At 42.5% G+C, this 20,680-nt stretch overlaps 1 protein-coding gene across 1 annotated transcript in view; it reads left to right on the forward strand.

Annotated features, from left to right (window-relative positions):
- LOC148029100 (ABC transporter G family member 28-like) overlaps nt 1-20,680 on the forward strand; it is a 70,031-nt gene that overhangs the window by 20,109 nt on the left and 29,242 nt on the right. The window contains exon 5 of the mRNA XM_087687858.1: nt 20,501-20,644. Within this exon, the coding sequence (XP_087543984.1) occupies nt 20,501-20,644 (144 nt within the window). The remainder of the gene's footprint in view (nt 1-20,500; nt 20,645-20,680) is intronic.

The following is a 20,680-nucleotide window of genomic DNA, read 5'->3' on the forward strand; positions in this document are numbered from 1 at the left end:
TCAGATATTCCTTCCTCAGTGGAGGCCCTTCCATTTGGATCCCCATTTTCTATTGCTTCCCATATGTTAGAATATGCTGGGTCAATCTGGCATTTCCCTTTTAAGGATTCAAGCAAATCGGAAGTGAACTGAGTAAAGCTCAATTCATTTATGATGGGCATTCGGTTGAGTGCATCAGCCACTATATTATACTTTCCTTTTCTATACCTTATCTCATAGTCGAACTCTTGGAGGAGTTCGGCTCATCTGGCTTTACGCCCTTGTAGATCCGGTTGGTCATTAAGCCACTTAATGCTTTCATGATCCGACAAGATCAAAAGTTTGGCACCATACAAATAGTGTCTCCATTTCTTCATTGCATATACTATTGCATACAACTCCCTCTCATAAACAGAATAATTCCGTTTTGCACGGTCTAATTTCTTGCTTTCAAAGGCAATTGGTCGACCTTGTTGTAATAAGACCGCGACTATCGCCTTATCACTGGCATCAGCTTCAACCACAAATGGTTTATTGGGATCCACAATTAATAGTATTGGAACTGTAGCAATAGCTACCTTAAGTTTTTGAAAACTTTCATTTTGGTCTGTTCCCCAATTAAAACTCTTCTCTTTCCCTTTAAGTTGGTCTCATTGGAACAACTCATTGGTCTCATTGGAACAACTATTTTGGCATAATCTCGAATGAATTTACGATAAAATCCAGATAATCCTATGAAGATCTGCAGCTCTTCCAGGTTCCTTGGAGATGGCCATTCAATAATTGCCCTTGCCTTTTCTGGATCCATCTTGATTTCCTCTTTCGAGATAATATGCCCCAAATATTTGGCCTCTTGTGCGAAGAATTCACATTTAGTTTTCTTCACATAAAGGGAATGTGTTCTTAACAATTGGAATACTAATCTTAAGTGTTCCAAATGTTCTTCTCTTGATTTACTAAAGATCAAGATATCATCCAAGAAGACTACCACAAAGTGTCCTAGATAGGGCCGTAATACACTATTCATCAGCTTCATAAAGGTAGCTGGTGCGTTAGTGAGGCCAAAAGGCATTACCAAAAAATCATAATGCCCATATCTAGTACGAAATGCTGTCTTAGGAACATCTTGTGTCTTAATTGTTACTTGGTGATAGCCTGATCTTACGTCTATTTTTGTGAAGAATTTTGCCCCTTGTAATTGATCAAAAAGATCTTCCATTTTGGGCATAGGAAATTTATTCTTCACTGTTATCTTATTAAGTGCTCTATAATCAACACAAAGTCGCATAGAACCATCTTTTTTCTTTATCAATAAAATTGGCGAAGCCCAAGGTGAATTGCTGGGTTGTATAAACCTTTTATCAAGGTAATCCTTAATTTGTCTTTCAACATCTTGGTGCTGTGTTTCACTTAACTTATAAGGTGGTTGAGAAATAGGGTGTGTATCCTTATTTGTGCCAATTGGGTGATTTATATCACCCCTATCTGGTGGAAGGCCACTTGGTAAATCAGAAGGAACACATCTTTAAATTTATCTAACAAACCACTTAATTCATTACTTACATTCAACTCATAAACATAAGAAAATTGTTGCTTTATATTACAGAAAGTAAAAGTGTTATGTACAGGAAGAGACCATAACATATATACCTCACAAGCTTCCTTCTTTATCAGCTTCTGAACTTTAGTGGAACACAACAAAGGATTATCAGATACTTCATGTTCACCTTGAATCACAAAAGTCTTACCATCCCTTTCAAATTCCAGTGTATTATGATGATAACTACGTTTTAAGGATGGTTCCAATCCCCATAGCCACTCCCTTCCCAAAGCAATATCGGCTCTTTCCATATTCATAATTTGGAAATCAAGTTTATCTTTATATCCTTGAATCTCAATTTCCAAAATGGATACCATTGTATCCCATATCTTATTATCCTGACCTTGCATCATACGAACAACATATTGATGCCCACTCTTTTGTTGGGGAAGTTTCAATTTTTTGACAAGTGCATAATTTATAAAATTGTGGATAGCGGAGTCATCAATCATGAATCTAACGCTCTTTCCCGCTATCAATCCATGCACTCTAACTAAATCATGTGGCCTAAAAGTAGGCTGCCACATAGAAGTTGACATACAACACCTATGTTGTACATCCTTGTGCAAAACCTCTAGAGATTTATACTTTTCATGCCCCTTTAATTCTAGGGTTTGCACTACATGGATTTGTTTTTCTTTTCCCTTGCTCTTGTCCTTATCATTTCCTTTATCTTTCCACTGTTTCCTTTGAGGACAATTCTAGGCAGCATGGTTAGGGGATAGGCAATTGAAACACAACTTTTCTTTTTTGGCCTTATCAAAGTCATCTAGACTTAATTTTGGCCTTACATATTGTTTCTTTTCAAAGGGCTGTTTCTTGCCCTTAAGAAATGACATTTTCCTTTTAAATTTGCCTACAAATTTTGAGGTTTCCAATTCTTTAGACTTGGGCTCTGTATCAGTGAGACTAGCGAGTGTATCTGGACGCGTATTATCTTCATTGATTAATGCAAATTTAATTGCCTCTTTAAGCGTCTTAGGTGAACTCCTTTTCACTTCCTTTTTGCAGGCTTTATCTAGTCCCCTAATGAATCCTCGTCTTTTGAAATTCATCTATTTCTTCCAATTTGAGGATTATCTCACGATATTTCTCCAAATATGTCAGCAGGGGTCTTCCCTTTTGTTTGACATAATCCCAATCTTCCCAATTTCTTTCCATTTCATTTTCAGGAAGGAATTTTTTCAAAAAGACCGATTCAAATTGAGCCCAAGTTTCAGGTATTTTATTTGCCTCCTTTAAAGTTCGCCACCATTTATACGCCTTTGGCCCCAAAGTTAAATTGGCCTCCAGTGCTTGGAGATGTGGTGGAGTATTTTTAAGTTTGTGCAAATCCTCCTATTTTTGGAGAAAATTAAAGATAGTGTCTTTATTTCCATCTTTTTCCTCCTCGTGAAATTGAGGGGGTTTCATATCTTTTAAAACTGGATTATCCCTCAACTTTTGGTGGGGTTCTTTAGGATCTCGCATAGTCACATCCAAATCTTTCAATGAAGATGGAATATCCGAGGTTTCTAGCTTATTTTTATCCCTTTCTAATAATAAAGTTAATTGAGATTTTATTTCGGTGAGTGTTTGAGTTAAAAATTCCATTTAGCCCCTGTGCTTGCACATGAGCAGTTAGATCATCAAATTGTTCTCGTGTGGCAAAAAATTCTTCCCATTGCTCTTCTTGTATCTCCGTTTCATGGGGATCTACCATAGGGTGGTCCCCAGAACGAGAACCCTCAACTACTCCCTCTCTCCCTTTTCCCTCCATTAATACATTGGAATTAGAAAGCAAATATAAGAAATTTGCGTACAAAGTGAAGTACTTCTCTGGTTATAGTGATAGGGTAGCTGTTGATGGCTTTTAACAATAACCCCGAAGAGTGAGGAACAGTTTGTCTTTCCCCAACTGAGCCATTCACGTTGAAAATAAAGCTTATTGGCAGAAACACCAAGTAAGGGGGGGACTAAGCATACCCCTTCCCAATGGTCACGTGAACCAGCTTTTCGCCTGCTATGTCAGAATCGTTAGACTGGCTTCGTCCGACTGGCTTTAACTGCCGTTCGATTGCTATTGTCGTTTGCTTACACTACACGAATTCAATCGTGTATGATAGGAAACGGGCCAGTGTGACGAGGGACATATGGGCGTCGTCTTCTCAAATCTGGTACCCGTGTAACGTGTAGGTGCCGTCTTCTCGTTCGATACCCATACGACGTATGACATGTGGGCGTTGGTGAAGACTACTCGAATCTGGTACCTGAGTGACGTGTGACGTATGGGCCCTGGAGAAAGCCTTCGCGAGGACAATCAAAAGCTTTCATGAGAGACAAGCTAAAGCAGGACTAAGCGGCTTTGATACCAATGGAACGTGGAACCAGATTGACGAAGAGCCAAATCCACTCAGTGAAACATCTAACAATCTTGAAAACAGTGCACGAGAGCCTCGTCTCTCCTCCCAACCTTGCCTAGATAGTTACTGGCACCTCCCTTCTCGTTCCTCTGCGAGCCGTCCACTTCAGGTGAGTCCTACTATTCTCGGACTCTCTAACTCTCTAGGCTCCCCTAGACCTCATTTGGGTGCCCAAGGCCCTCGGACAGTCATCCCTTGCGCCTATTTCCCATAATTTACCTTATTAATGTAACATGCACTGTGGGTGCCTAGCCCCTTTTTGAGGCTGTCCATCGTGAAACCCTAAATGCAAAACGTGAAACCCAAACCGCAAAATGCGAAACCCTCGATGCAAAACACAAAACGCAAACGCAAAATTGCGGGTGAAGGGTTTCTCAACCGGTTCTTGGGTAGCCAACGTGCACCCATTGACCGATGCCTTGGCTGCTTTGGGGTCGCATGCTTGCAGTCCCCTTTTGGTTCTAGTTTTGGGCCTGGGAGGGAATCTTAAGCTAAACAAGATGCATTACACATTAAATCTTCATTAGCTCATTAAAACAGCGGAAAACTCAAATTTCACCAAAGTTTTTGTGTCTCATAAATAAACACCCAAACTTTGGGAGGATACACATCTATAAACAGGAGATTGTCTGGCCACTTAGTTTATCCCTTGTTTGCATGTTTTTAGCCATTAGCCCTTAGTTGCCATTACTTTCAAGTGGTTACATTGCTGTGTTTATGAGTTCCAGTCCCAAAGATTGTTGTGTTTTGGTTTCCAATCTTTTGTCGTTCCATTTCAGCATTATCTTTGGATCTCTGGCACGTGTGTGTGCATGCATGCATGCATGCACCTGCGCGCGCGCACACATGTTAAGAAGACTGCTAGGGTTTGCACTGAGGACACAGAGTGTACAACCACGACAGAAACACAAAGACACAGACATAGACGCAGAGGGCAAAACTCAAACCCTAAACACAAAACTCAAAACTCAAACACAAACAGAAGAAGGGAGAGAGAGAACACAACTCTGAAGTGAATGAATGCTGTAAATGAATGTAAGAGTGTACAGTGTGCTCAAGGGCAGAGCAATGTCGGAGTGTGACATCCACTGAAGACGGATCCCAAGTTTGTGACGACCAGTCGAAGTGTAGGAGTGCTGAATAGTAAATGGCAGCAGGCTAGTCACCAAAACGCAGCAGTCTAGAGGCTGGAAATTGGTAAACACAGCAGTGTACCACCGATCGGGGGCTGGAAACTGTGCACAGTCTTCTGTAAACAGCAGGTTGAAACAGTGTTTGAGAGTGTCGGGGCCTGCAATGTTGAAAACGTAGGCTGGTTGACCCTGGAGATGATGGACAGCAAGCTGAACAGCAGTTTGGGACAGTTTGGAGCAGTCACCAGCACTTGAGAGTTGTCGCCTACAGCAATGGACAGGCTGAAGATGATGTGGCTGCAGTCGATGATGGTTGGACAGCAGATGGAGGCGGGCTGCAGGCTGGAAACTGGGTGCCAACAGCAGCAGAGGGTGTGTGGGCTGGTGTAACTTGCAAAACAAGGATGATTGCTGAATGGGGGCAACCTGTCTATTTATAGATGTGGAAGGGCGCCCCAAAAATTAGGGTTTCTACTAAACTTTCTCGAACCGCTCCCCATTTTAGGGTTTCCATTGAACTCTCTCGAACCGCTCCCCGTTTTAGGGTTTTACTCTAAAAGAGCATTTTTAGTGTGTTTTGGGTATGTTTAAGAGGCTAATCAACAAGTAATGCATATTTTAGCTCAACACCCCCTCTCAGGCCCAAAACTGAGCCAAAAGGTTAGGCCAGCCATTGTGATGTTGATGTATCCCAAGGCGTCTCACCCCAAAGTAGCCAAGGCATCGGACAAAGGGTGCACGTCGGTTGCCTAGTGGCCTATCAAGACTACAGAGGCGATGGTTATCTTACCAAGGGAATCCAAGTAGTCACCCAGAGAGGACAGGGCATCGGACAAAGGGTGTACGTCGGCTGCCCAGTGGTCTACCAAGCCCTACAAAGGCGGATGGAACTACATGGAACTTTTGTGTGTTGTTTTTTTTTGTTGAATAAGTGTGGTAAATTTTATGGGATACGGCCGATTGAGGAATAGTGACCCAGAAGACGAGAGTAGGGAGGGTACACCCAACACATCACAAAACATTACAAGCTAACCTATCCACTCAGGGTGTTGATGACGAGGAAAAGTAGGTGATGAGGTATCCATGTGATGAAGAAGGATGGTGGTGTGGTAACAACAGCCGCTTGTGGAAATAGCTTAGGATCCGCTTAAGTGGTGCTCTGCACAATGAGATGCAAAGTATGCTACATGCTAAAGAATGCTCATACAACAAGTGTCACTAGGACAGTGTTTCTCATGGAAAAATTGTTCACTTGCCCAAGCGCCCTAGTACAAAGATAATGAAATCATGCAATGCAAAGGGTAAGGTACAACAGGGGGGAGAAATCGATATCGAAGACAGAGAGTTGAAGGTTGTAGAATACCAAGAAGGGTAGAAACCCCCTCTCAACTTGGATGTAGTTGTCGAAGAAGGAAGAGGAGCCCAATGTCGGTCTTCGTGTGGTGTCGAGAACCATAAGGAATGAAGAGGAGGAGGAAGCATCCCAGCTGGAAGAGCTAGGTAGAAGTCACCGCCATGATAGCATCACGAGAGATGCTGCACGATCTGCCTCGGGAGGGGAAGCCTCCATGCTGGTAGAAGAGCAAAACTCCAAGGATGATGAAACCATGAAGGAACGACGCACACCCAAGTCTCTAGCCTAGGTAGGATTGGGCAAACCTGTATGTTAGCCCTACACTGAAAACAAAACTCGCAAAGGAGATCAAAGTCTACAATCACAGAGGTCAGTAGTGAGATGCTCCAAAAACAAAACAAAACAAAAATGAAAAGCTAACTGAAGGAACAAGTGCAAAGATGCAAACGTGTATGTGTGTGTGAGTATATGCAGTGGAAGACTTAAAATGTAGAGACAAAAATCCTATGGACCTGACTCTAAGAGTGTGAAAAATGAATGCTAGACTGACCTAGGGTATCTGAAAAGACCTAGAGATATGCTAGTCTAAGAAGGTGGCCACCATCGCGTATGTCTAGTAGCAAGGCTCTGCTAAGTGAGCGCTTGACGAGGTGGGAAAGAAGGTGAGATAGATGCATGAAGTGCAACGGGATCGGAACCTGTAGACCAATCAGCCAGTCCCCTAGGGGTAGTGAAAGATATGGGCTGCTGAGGCTGTACTCGGGCCACATGTCCAGCAGCAACGGTAGGTGTTGAAGGAGCAGATGAAGTAGGAGCGGAAGGCGTAGCCCCACTGGATTGTGCAGTCGCAGCGGTCTGTGGAGGCTTTTTAGGTGGAAGACCTTGGACCTTGGAGCAAAACTCCTCGTCCACATGGCCTGCTCTCTGGCAATGTGTGCAAAACCGGTTTTTCTTAGGGAGTTGCTGCCAGATAGGTCTTGTTTCTTTGGTTCCATCGGAGGAAGAGGAGTCACTCTTTGATTGGCTTGCCTTATTATCTAGCGAGTTCTTGCCACTGGTGGTTTTCCCTCTCGAAGAAGAAGCAACCAACCCCTTTTGCTTTGAATAAGGCTGTGATGAGGATTTCTTGTGGACTTGATCATGCAGCCTTGTGAAACGCAAAAACTGGCACTCAAACTCGTAGAAGGTTGGCAATCTAGGTTGGGAGATGATGTGTTGAATGAAATTGAAGTATTTTGCGGGCAACTTATTCAAGAAGAATGCAACCTGATCGTCATATGACTTTGGAGAGATAGTAGTGGCAAACTCGGCCTATAGTCAGTCAGCTTGACTTTCAGATCATCCCCTTCCTTAAGAGAGAACTCTTGAAGCTCAAAGTTGAGATTGATGCGCCGAGTATGATCACGAGCCGCATAGCGGTCGAGAAGGTGACTCCAACGCTCTGACGCGAGTGAAAAGTGCTGCAACTGAGAGTGAAACTCACGAAGCAATCCCTACATTAGCTCAACATTGGCTGTAGCATTGTGGACTCTCCATTGACGGATGTAGTTAGGGCGAGCTAGTTGAGGGTCCGGCATAGGCTCTAGACCAATGACGAGGTCCCAAAGACCCTGAGAGTCAAGCACTTGTTGCATGAAATTCGACCAAGTAGTAAAATTTGACCCATTAAAACGTGTCTTATCTGTGAGACATTCTTGGCCGTTGCAACAGGAGTGGTAGTGCTTGGAGATGGATAGTGTGAAAAAGTGTAGTGGAGGTAGGATGGGGGAATGGAGTACACTTGGGAATGGGCCCTAGAGTGCCCACCAGGCATGCCAGTAGTGTGCAAGGTGGATCCATAGGTAGGGATGGGCTGACTAGGCATGGGTATGGTAGCCACATGAGGAACCCAGTAGAGGATGGAAACCCCTGCGTATGAGTGGTCATGGGAGATGTGAAGCTGGGGATAGTGAGGGGGATGCCCATCATAGTTGACCCAGGAGTGATGGGTGTGCTCATTTGCTGAAAGGTGAGAGGCACTGTGTTAAAGGGTGGCATTCCCCCTAACGAAGTACCATAGTGCAAAGAGGTAGAGAATGGGGTTGTGGAGAAGGAAAAGGTGCTAGGAGCGGAGATGATAGATCCAACCCCTAGGGTGTGTGATGCAGATGTGGAGTATAATCCAAGATTTTGGATGATGATGAGAGATGATCAAGGTGGGATATAGAAGAGGGCGGGATGGGAGGAAAGTGAGAAGTGTGTGTAATATGCTCAAATGAAACAGGTGTAGATGTACTTGAATTTCGTTTGCTTCATGAGCCTCCTCTATTGAAGTTCACATACGCAAAGTCATCCGGATCCTGTATGGCAAAAGAAGAAATAGGTGAGGGTTTTGATTCATGCAACACAAAAGAATTGTACAAACTTGACATTGGACCTGGTGGAGATGATGAAGATGGATCGCCAAACGTTCCGAATGCCGTATGTCCTCCATGATCGGAGAGGTGGCCAGCCTCACCAACCAGTCCGAATGTGGTAGTAGAACTGGTAGGAGGGGTGTGAACATCACCGTACTTGTTGTGATAGTACTCCTCAAAGTCTTCCTCTGTCATGTTAGTGAAATCTGGTGAAGGTGGAGTGCCGCCCTTCTCACGGAGTCCATAATGCCGTCTCAGGGCCTCCAATGATGGAGAAGCCTGATAAGACATCATAGGAACTGGAGAAGAAGGTGTCTGGGACATTGTGATTCGGTTACGAGTCGTATTGTGTGCCTTGCACAAAGACTAGCTCTCAACAATATCCGCAGGATACTCTTCACAAGAGCACCGGCTCTGATACCATGTTAAGAAGAGTGCTAGGGTTTGCACTGAGGACACACAGAGTGTACGACCACGACAGAAACACAAAGACACAGACACAGACACAGAGGGCAAAACTCACGCAAAACTCAAATACAAACAGAAGAAGGGAGAGAGAACACAACTTTGAAGTGAATGAATGCTGTAAATGAATGTAAGAGTGTACAGCGTGCTCAAGAGCAATGTCGGAGTATGATGTCCATGGAAGATGGATCCCAAGTATGTGACCACCAATCGGAGTGTAGGAGTGCTGAATAGTGAATGGCAGCAGGCTGGTCACCAAAACACAGCAGTCTGGAGGTTGGAAACCCGTAAACGCAGCAGTGTACCATTGATCAAGGGCTGGAAACTGTGCACAGTCTTCTGTAAACAGCAGGCTGAAACAGTGTTTGAGAGTGTTAGGGCCTGCAATGTTGAAAACGCTGGCTGGCTGACCCTGGAGATGATGGACAGCAGGCTGAACAGCAGTCAGGGACAGTTTGGAGCAGTCTCCAGCAGCTGAGAGCTATTGCCTACAGCAATGGACAGGCTGAAGATGATGTGGCTGCAGTCCATGATGGCTGGACAGCAGATGGAGGCAGGCTGCAGGTTGGAAAATGGGCGCGAACAGTAGCAGAGGGTGTGTGGGTTGGTGTAACCTGCAAAACAGGGATGATTGCGGAATGGGGGCAGCCTGTCTATTTATTGATGTGGAAGGGCGCCCCAAATATTAGGGTTTCCACTAAACTTTCTCGAACTGCTCCCCGTTTTAGGGTTTTACTCTAAAAGAGTATTTTTATTGTGTTTTGGGGCTGTTTAAGAGGCTAATCAGTAAGTAATGCATATTTTAGCTCAACAACACACACACACACACACACACACACACACAAACACACACACACATCCTCCCTCCAATTACTCCATACCTTGGGCTAGCCAATCATAGTGATCTTTTGAACTTTGATTCTAACAAAGAGGACAAGCCAAAGGGCTTTTCTGAACATTCTCATGTGGGAAGGACTTGCATTTTGTAGAAGTGTTCGAAGAGGTATCCTCAACTTCGTCTGGGTGCAAAGGATGGAGTGAAGGGGCCTATCTCTTCATTCATATATGCTTCTACCATTATGCCTGAGCTCATCTTTCTTTATATTCATTAGATTGAGGACTCTCTTATAGATTGGTTATCTTTTAAGAAGCTTTGATTGGTGGATAGTGGTGCTTTGAGTCATGTGACTCGTATATTTGATTGGCTCCAAAATCCTGTGTTTCCCTCATCTTTGTCTATTGGTGATATGGATACCATGTCGATTCTTCCCGACCATCCATCTTTGAGTTCCATAGTGGAAGTTCTCCATATTTGGATTTGGGCTTCCATCTCCTCTTAGTCTATGGCCTTGTCCATTTTGGTACTTAGGACCCGGGTTGTCTTCATGAACCATCCATCTTTGAGTTTCATAGTGGAAGTTCTCCATGTTTGGATTTGGGCTTCCATCTCCTCTTAGTCTATGGGCTTTCCCATTTTGGTACTTCGGTTGTCTTCATCGAGTAAACTGTCTTTGTTTGAGGATATACTACTTTAAGAACTATGCTTTGGATAGGTGTTAAGGACCTAGTTGTTCACATTGGACGGATGGGTCAACTCCTCCGATTTGTCATGTTTAGTACGACATGTCCAATGGCATTCGATGGAAGCTGTTTGACTATTTCAAAGAGATTATTTGTGAGCATTTTGTCAAGAATCGCATGATGGGGGGATGTGCTTGAGCTGCTGCGCCAAACACACACTATATACACAAGAGGAAGCTCACTCAAGAACACAAGAAGAGAAATGGAGGCCAAAACGTTTTCTTGCTGGTTTCTTCTTCTTCTTTCACACACTATACAATGTATACAAAGTATAGATAAGATACAACATAAAGGAAAGTGGCCTTCTAAGTCAAACAATGCATAATCGACTACACTAATCGACTGGCGTTATATCTTTGTCAGTTGTTGGTAGGTGTAAGAGACTAAATATAATAAGTGATAAGTCAGTGGCCATGTGAGTATCATAATGACCACCAACGTGCTAAGTGTAGACGTACGGACTTATCTAGCCAGGCGGTCCATCATCAATGTCCGCACGTGTTGAGCTTGCCATCTCAACACTCCCCCTCAAGCTCAATTCTATCTCTGCAACTCCAAGTAAGCTTCGGGACTTTCGAAGCTTCTTTGCACCCAATGTCTTTGTGAAAATATCAGCTATCTGATCCTGTGTATTGATATATACCAAGTCAATCTCTCCTGCAAGTATCTTCTCTCTCACAAAGTGGTAGTGCACCTCAATATGTTGTCTTAGCATGGAACACTGGATTCCTAGCTAGCTGTATGCTGCTCATGTTGTCACAATGAATGACAATTGGACCATCTCCCTGCACGTCCAAATCACCTAATAACTTTTGCAGCCATACCACCTCATATACTGCCATAGCAGCACCTCTATACTTAGCCTTTGTACTCGATAAAACAACTGTAGGTTGCTTTTTGCTGCTCCATGTAATTGCTGCACTACCAAGGGAAAACATGAATCTACTCGTAGATCTTCTGTCTAACATGCTACCGGCCCAATCTGCATCTGTATATCCAAAGACCTGTATGTCCTTACCTGCCTTATAAAAAAGTCCATAATGTAAAGTGGACTTCAGATACCTCAATATACGTCTAACTGCATCCAAATGAGGCTTTCTAGGCATCTGCATAAACTGACTGATAAGGCCAATAGCATAGCTCAAGTCTGGCTTTGTGATAGTAATGTAAATCAAACTCCCCACTATCCTCCTGAACATAGTAGGGTCTTCTATCTCATCCCCAACATTAGCACTCAACTTTACATTCTGCTCCAATGGGACTGAAAGTGGTTTGCATGCTATCATACCATACTTGGACAACATATCCAAGCCATACTGTCTTTGGGACAGCCATATACCATCATCACATTTGATCACCTCAATGCCAAGGAAGTACCTTAGCTCACCTAAATCCTTCATCTCAAACTTCTTCTTCAAAAAGTCCTTGACTTCAGCAATCCCACTATCACTATCACATGTAATAATCGAGTCATCCACATAGATGACTATGATGACCAAACCTGCATCTCCCTTTCTCACATAAAGTGAGTGATCAGCATCAGAAACATAAAAGCCAATATTGACAAGATACTCTCTGATCTTGTCAGACCATGCTCTAAGTACTTGCTTCAACCCATAGAGCGCATTCTTTAACCTGCACACATATGTGGAATGCTCTAAATCCTTATAACCTGCTGGTTGCTCCATATACACTTCTTACAATTCACCATACAAGAAGGCATTCTTAACATCCATTTGCTGCAAACTCCAACCTTTGGTTACTGCCAAGGCAATCACATACCTAACAGTTGCCATCCTAGCAACTGGACTGAATGTCTCTTCATAATCTATGCCATATGTTTGAGCATAGATAGCCTTTTGCAACCAACCTAGTCTTATATCTATCAACTAAACCATCTGCATTATGCTTGACTTTGTAAACCCACTTACAGCCAATAGCTTTCTTACCCTTAGGTAAGGGTACCAAATCCCAAATCTTATTGGCTTCTAATGCAGCTATCTCCTCATCCATTGCTACATCCCAATGAGCATGACCAATAGTATCCTCAAAACAAGTGGGCTCAACATTCTCAACCAGTTTCACTATATAAGCATAATGGTGAGCTGCATAACTTTCAAAACCAAATCTTTTAACAGGGTATCTGACCCTGCTAGATCTGCGTACCACCGGATCACTCAATGGAGCCTTTACATTACTAGGAGCTCTCTGTACACCTGGTATCCTAACTGAAGGAATGCTAAGCTCATCATCCAAACTCTTCAAACCACTAGAATCTCCATCAAATCCCAAATGACTGGTAGATGCATCGTTACCATCCAACACTTTCTTCTTTCCTTTGTCATTCCCTGCGACACTTATAGATCCACCTAAAGATGTGGGGCTACTCCTTAGTCTCCCAGACCAAGGGCTCACTGTAGGTGTAGTACCAGATGATGTTTCTGGTCCACTAAGACTCCGTGATTCTTGTTTATCTTTCTGCACATAGCTGTCCTGATCATTATCATCATCGAAAATATCACCAACAGGTGTATACCAACTTCTCATCTCATCAAAGATAACATCCCTGCTCACTCTGAACTCACCTGTGACAGGGTTATAACAGCGATACCCTCTCTGCTCTAAAGAGTATCCAATAAAAACACATTTTTTTGCCTTTGGATTAAGCTTCTTCCGTAGCTTATCTGGCACATGAATGTATGCAACACAGTCAAATATCTTCAAGTGCGGTACATCAAGATTCTTGCCAGTAAAGTATTCTTCAGGAGTCATCCCATGAACTGTAGCTGTGAGGATTCTGTTCATAATGTAAATAACAGTATGGATAGTCTCAGACAAAAAATATTTGGGCATATTCTTTCCAGCCATTAATGCCCGTTCAACTTCTGCAATATGCTTGTTTTTTCTTTCTGTAACACCATTTTGCTGTGGGGTATACCTGTAAGTAAATTGCCTCTTTATCCTATGAGTTCTCAAGAAGCCACTGAATTCATTAGAGAGATACTCTCCCTCTCCATCTGATCTCAAACACTTCACTTTTAAGCTTGTATCTGTTTTAACAGCTGCCTTAAAAGATTTGAAGTGCTCAAACACATCACTCTTTTCCTTCATGAAGTATATCCATAGCTTCCTTGAACAGTCATCAATAAATGTGACAAAGTATTTGCTGCCACCAAGAGATACATTTTGTGTAGGTCCCCAAACATCTGTATGTACTACATCAAGTATATTTTTGCTCACTTCTCTATCATGCGAGAAGGGTTGTCTCGCCTGCTTACCAAACTAGTATGTTTCACAGACTTTATACAATTCTGTAACTCTAAAAGAAGGCAACTCTGTAACCAATCCTTTAGACTGCATTAATTTCAGCCTTTGCACATTTGCATGTTCAATACATTTATGCCATATTTCAATATCTACAACTACTGATTTTCCTTTAGCATACATAGCAGTATCCATTGTAGGAATTCCAATATCTAAAGTGAATATTCGGCCAACTCTACTTCCTTTTGCGACCAACCTGTACTCATCATTAAAGTCTTCTACAAAATAACCTTTTGCATTGAATTGGATTTGCAACCCCTGCTCTATCATTTGGCCAACAGACACTAGATTCTTTGTAATTGATGGCACATGTAATATATCTGTTAGACTCTTTGTCTGGCCATCATACAAGGATAAGGAAACCTTTTCAATATGTGAAATTGGATTGCATGAATCATCACCCGTTTGCACATAACTTGGGTTTTGTAAGTTCTGTATCTCTTCAAACCATTCAATATGACTGGTCATATGATTAGATGCACATGAATCGATATACCATACATCATGATGTGTCCTCTTTTCTGTAACTGCATTCATCATATGCTGTATAACAAATAGACGCTCATTTTTGTCTTCATTCTGTCGTGAAGACGATACATAGTTTTCTTGATGCAATTTGCCACTGCGAATATTATCATTTTTAGCATAACAATTGGTTACAATATGTCTTGTTTTGCCACAATAATGGCAAATAATAGCAGAATTTTTGTAGCCTCTGTTCTGCCATCCACCTCTTCCTCTAGAGCTCCCCCTGTCTCTAAAGTTTCCTCTGCCTCTAGAAACCTGCATTTCACCAAAGTGTTGATTGAATCTGTTTTGCTGGTTATCTCCAGCACGTCCCATACCACAGCCTCTCGAAGAGGATCTACCACGTTCCCCTCTTGAATTCAAGTAAAATGCTTGGACCTGTTCACCATTTCTTTTAGACGAATCACCGTGAATATTGATCTCTTCAGTAATCATGAGAGAGATCAGCTTATCAAAATTTGAAAATGGCTTCCGTACATATACTGAAGTAACAAATGATTTCCATGTCTTCTCATTGTTAATGCCACTCAGAGTGGATGAAACCAAATCATCATCATTCCATGTCTTCTCATTGTTAATGCCACTCAGAGTGGATGAAACCAAATCATCATCATCCGGCATTGCATCAATTGCTGCTAAAACATCTGCAATGCTTCTCACCTTTAATACATACTCATTGACAGACATTTTTCCTTTCTTCAAGGCATTCAACTCTTGCTTGAGTTGAATCTTTCGTGCCTTTGTATTTACTGAAAACATGCTCTAAAAAATTGTCCAAGCTGCATGTGAAGTTTCTGCATTCTTGATATGTCCCAACATAGTATTATCAATGACTGCAGATAGCCAGTACATCACCTTTTTGTCTTTCGCATTTCACTCTTTCCATGCTTTTAACTCATCTGCAGTCGGAGGGATACCCAGCTCTGGCTCCTTTTCTTCACCTGAAACAAACTCATAAAGGCCCTTTCCAATGAGGAAGTTCGTCACACGAAACTTCCATGAATGGTAGTTGTTCTTGTCGAGCTTTTCATTAATGGGATTTCCATTGTTCTCTGCCATTATCACAAACAAGGATACAACACAGCAAGCTAGTCTTTTGCAATCTTTTAGAACACGTGCACAACAATATACCAAACAACATTTTTCACTGATTGCTCAATAGTACATGTAATCTGCAACCTGTTTGCAGATAAACCTTATGTTTGCTTCTTGCAGACATCTCAAAAATTACAGATTCGCAATCTGTAACCTACGCATCTACTTTCGGTCAATATAGTCGAAATCACAGTGTATTCTGAAATTGTTGTCCGCAAGCTTGCGGCTCTAAAACGGGGCCTGAAATGGCCTCAGATGCCCAAAATAGCTGCGGAAAAGCCCTAAAGGGCTAATTTGCAGAATATACAGTGATTTGCTCGCATACCAAATCTCACAGCAATCTGAGATTTTTGCTCAACCCTGCTTCCGGTGCCTCCACAGGCACTATCCAAGAGAGAGAGTGGAAAAATGGAAGAGCTTCTTACTCGTTGCTTGCTTGCTCGAACCTTGCTTATTCTCCTTCACTTTAGCCTTCAAAATCAGCCTCTCTCAGTGGCGCAACTCTGATACCATGTCAAGAATCGCGTGATGGAGGGATATGCTTGAGCTGCTGCGTCAAACACACACTGTATACACAAGAGAAAGCTCACTCAAGAACACAAGAAGGCCAAAACGTTTTCTTGTTGGTTTCTTTTTCTTCTTTCACACACTATACAATGTACACAAAGTATAGATAAGATACAACATAAAGGAAAGTGGCCTTCTAAGTCAAACAGTGCATAACCGACTATACTAGTCGACTGACGTTATATCTTTGCCAGCTGTTGGTAGGTGTAACAGACTAAATATAATAAGTGATAAGTCAGTGGCCATGTGAGTATCATAATGACCACTAATGTGCTAAGTGTAGACGTGCGGACTCATCTAGCCAGGCGGTCCATCATTAATGTCCGCACGTGTTGAGCTTGCCATCTCAACACATTTGGGGTTACTTTGGGGTAAATTGTAGGTGTTCTTTAGGCTTATCCACAACACACTTGTACATATCCCCAATCTCTCTCTCTCTCTCTCTCTCTCTCCTTGCCCTCTTGCAATTCTTATGTGCTTAGCACCATCCTTGGATAGATATTGCTAGGTCTTTTATTGATGATATTTGCATTTCACATGGATTTACTACTTTTTAGGCCTAATGGTGGAATGTTTTGAATTTGATGCAACATTGAAAATTTCGTAGTCTTTTCTTCTCACCACTTGATTGAATCATGGTAGGAGATTCTTTGCTTCATTGTTTGGTGTCCTCTTGATTTTAGAAAGGAGGCTAATTCCTTAAAGCAAAGGTTTAGGTGACTTCCAGGTTGCTTGATTGGCCTGACAAGCAAATGTGAAGGGATAAATTTAATAGGATGGCCGGATTGGGTTTGAAGACTATTCAAGTTGTTGCTATTTTGGGTTAGTCTAGGGTTTATTCTTTCCGCTATATTTGTCAATTCTTTCGGATACATCAAGGTTATAGGTTGATTTGATACTCCAAAAGACCGCCTTCGGAGGCACTCTCCCTTGCTTGTTGTTCAGCCCTTGTTGTTGTTGTTGGATTGGGCTTTTGTGAAATTGAAAGACTTTTTGAAACGGTCAGCCAATCAGATCTACTGCAAAATGGTTGAGGATAAGGGATGGGTCACTGAGAAAGCAAATAAAGTTTGGTGTGTTTGTGATAGTCATGCTAAGTGGCGTGATCAATTGCTTTTTCCATACTTGCTTCATCTATGGAAGTCTAAGCTTCCCTATCAAGGCCCAGGGGAATGTTTTCATATGGAGACTTATTGGGGGTCTTCTGATAGGTGATGTGCTGTGTGGTTGCAGGATATCCCATGGTAGATGTGTTTTTTGTACTACTTGTGATGAGATCCCTGCTCATCTCTTTATCTCTTGTTCAGTTGCCAGGACAAGTTTGGGACTGCACTTCTAGAGTATGGACCTCATTCACAAGCTAGAGAATGCCCATTCATTCTTGGGTTTTAGGCAAGATGTCGTCTATGGCCAGGTTGCAGTCCCATCATCCTTCTCTCTTTTAGTTTATACGATGGATAGGTCCTTGGCACATGTGGTAGACTCACAATGCTTTTATCTTTGATTTGGCCTTGGGCATCTATGGTCATGTGGGTCATGTGTGAGGCTTGCTATTATGGTATATTACTTCCATGGTTTTGGTTGGGTTGATACTTGGAGAGGTCGTTGCTTCATGCTTTGGATATTGTTTGCTGCACCCCTTTTGTGCCGGCTTCTTGATCCTCTTCTTTTGTTCCTCTAGAGTGGTGTTTTTGTAGCCTTTTGGCTTCATGAGAGTTTCTTGCCTATCTCTGGTTTGATGTAAATACCTCTATATGTTAATTGAAACTTCTTCAGGAGAGAGATAAGATAAGATAAGGTAATATAAGATCTATTAATGTCTCTAAAAGGCTAGAATGGCCTATGAGACCATAACCAATAGAATTGGTATCATCATCTCTCTTCAGAGAAGAATAGATAGAGATAAATGTGTAGGTCTACATGGTGGATTGGGATGAGAAGTATGGAAGATTGAAAAATCTGAAAAAACTGAAAAAACTAGGTTTAAAAAGACTAAAAAGAGTGTAGAGTATCTCCCCCTTGGTCTGTGGAATCCACCAAGACTATGCAAGCTACATTTGACCGAGTTAGCGTGCCAATCTGCATTTGTAGTGAGCAATTGTGATGCGAATGTGACGCATATGGGCATGCCTATGTTGCGGAGTAGGTACACTAGGGCGTCGTGCTCTGTGTAATGTTGTAGCTCTGTCAATTGTGATGCCGCCTGATGATGTCCCTCGATGACGCCTACTAGCAGGAGATGTAGTGTTTGGGGTGGTAGTGGATGGGGGTTCAACTACATTGAAATAGTTTGTAACTGCTCTTTGGAGGGGTGGATGAGGTTGGGGTCGCCTCCTATCTCGTAACAATACTTCTCTGTGTCGCTGGAGCTCCAATAAGACAAGACCCAAACATCTTTGGTCCTCATAGTCCATCACCCGTCTTAGTGGTCCAAAGCTCTCCTTCAAGATGCAATGATAGCGGCCTCGAATATCATAGTATAGAGTACATTTGCAAATGTAGTGCTCCTCCGTTTTTGGCTCCCACCACAAAGTTGGCACATCCTCTCATTGGCTGCAATATGGCTCCATCGACGTGTCTCAATCAACAACTGATGCGATGAGGTGTGAATCTGATCAATAGCAACTCAGAGTCCATGGGAGAGTTGAGCATCAATGTATCTTGGCCTCACTATGAAACCATCATGAGAGAGTTGCAAGAAGTAGCATTGGTATTGTGCCATTTTCATGCCTAATGGGAAAGGGGGCTTGGACCAAGTCTTTCCTATCTCCACTTTAGTGATATCTGCTCTCATCACACTATTCAGCTTTGCATGACTAAGACTCAAAGTAGGCCAATCAAGGTTGTAATCGAATGGTGGTAGTCTATTTGTACTCATGCCATGTAAGTTCAGCCATGTGCTTATATGTGCATACCAACACTGTCTATCTTTCTCTATTGCAAGCTATCTTGAAGACTCCAAGGCTAGACTAGGGTATCGGTCTTCAGGGAGCTACCATATCCTCTAGAGGAAAGTAATTGCTTGGAATAATGCCTCAACTACCATGGGTGCAGTGCCCAATTCTGCTCGGATGATCTCTTGTGGTACCGAGGCTTTTTCCCTTATCATACGTGCTATCATCATGACTAGCGGTCTTTCCATATGTTCCCAACCATCATAATGTTGTGCTTCCGGTCCATCACAATCCATAAGTGGCATCCGTCTAGTATGATAAAGGCTTGGGCCCCAAATGCCTGCCCCATGGAGTAGTGTGGGCATACAAAAGTGTCAAAAAGCCACAATTTGGTACGAGGATCTTGAAATTGTATGTGTGCACACTGCTGCTCTAGGGTACCCAAAGCTGCATATGCCTGTGCAAGCCTAGCCTTTGAAGTTTCCTTCCATGAAAATTGTGGCCCTTTGAAAGTGACCCCAAGGTATACATATTGTCTAACCATTCCCACAGGCTGACTGTCATACATAAAGTGATGCTCTGAACGTGTCACACAAGCTGTCAAGGTGTTAAAGACCGTAATTTTAGTCTTTCCAAGATTAACCTTGAGACCTTTATCTTCACAGAACACATGCAATGCATCCAGATGTCGTAGTCCCTCGGGTGAATTTGAGATAAGCACCATATCGTTTGTAAATAACAAAATTGGTATCAGTACCCCAGCCAAGCTGGTTCCCATACCACCCCATCTTTGTATGTAATCAGAAATCTCATCAATGTACAGTCCAAACAGCAAAGGAGAGAGGGGACAGCCTTGCTTTACACCAACGCTAGACACTGAGTTTGTTGTACCTCCAGGCACTTGTACTCTCCTTGTTATAGTTTCATACATCGCATAAATACACCCCTGCATATCCTCTGGGACCCCAATGGCACGCAACCTTTGCATGAGTCTTGCATGTGGTACAGTATCAAAAGCCTTGTGAAAATCCACAAAACAACAATAGATTTTTTTTTCTCCGAGAGAGAGAGAGAGAGAGAGAGAGAGAGAGAGAGAGAGAGAGAGAGAGATGGTTATTACGTTTACAAAAAAAAAGAGATGTTTATTACGAAAAAAAAAAGAGAGAGAGATGGTTTTTTCAGGTATGAATATCAAATCTCACCCGGTCGGAATTATACATGTGGTGGAGCAAACCTATGGGCATCTCTTTCAGCATCTGCAGGATTATTTTGTCCAGCAGGCTCCTATTGTCCAACAACCACAGATATTCGACATTGTCACAAGGGGTAAAAGTTGTCTCCTCAGCCACACTAATTTTCTTC

This window comes from Lygodium microphyllum, chromosome 11, assembly GCF_053477565.2.
Source record: "Lygodium microphyllum isolate KBCC chromosome 11, Lygodium_microphyllum_v1.1.10, whole genome shotgun sequence".
In the NCBI taxonomy this organism is placed as follows: domain Eukaryota; kingdom Viridiplantae; phylum Streptophyta; class Polypodiopsida; order Schizaeales; family Lygodiaceae; genus Lygodium; species Lygodium microphyllum.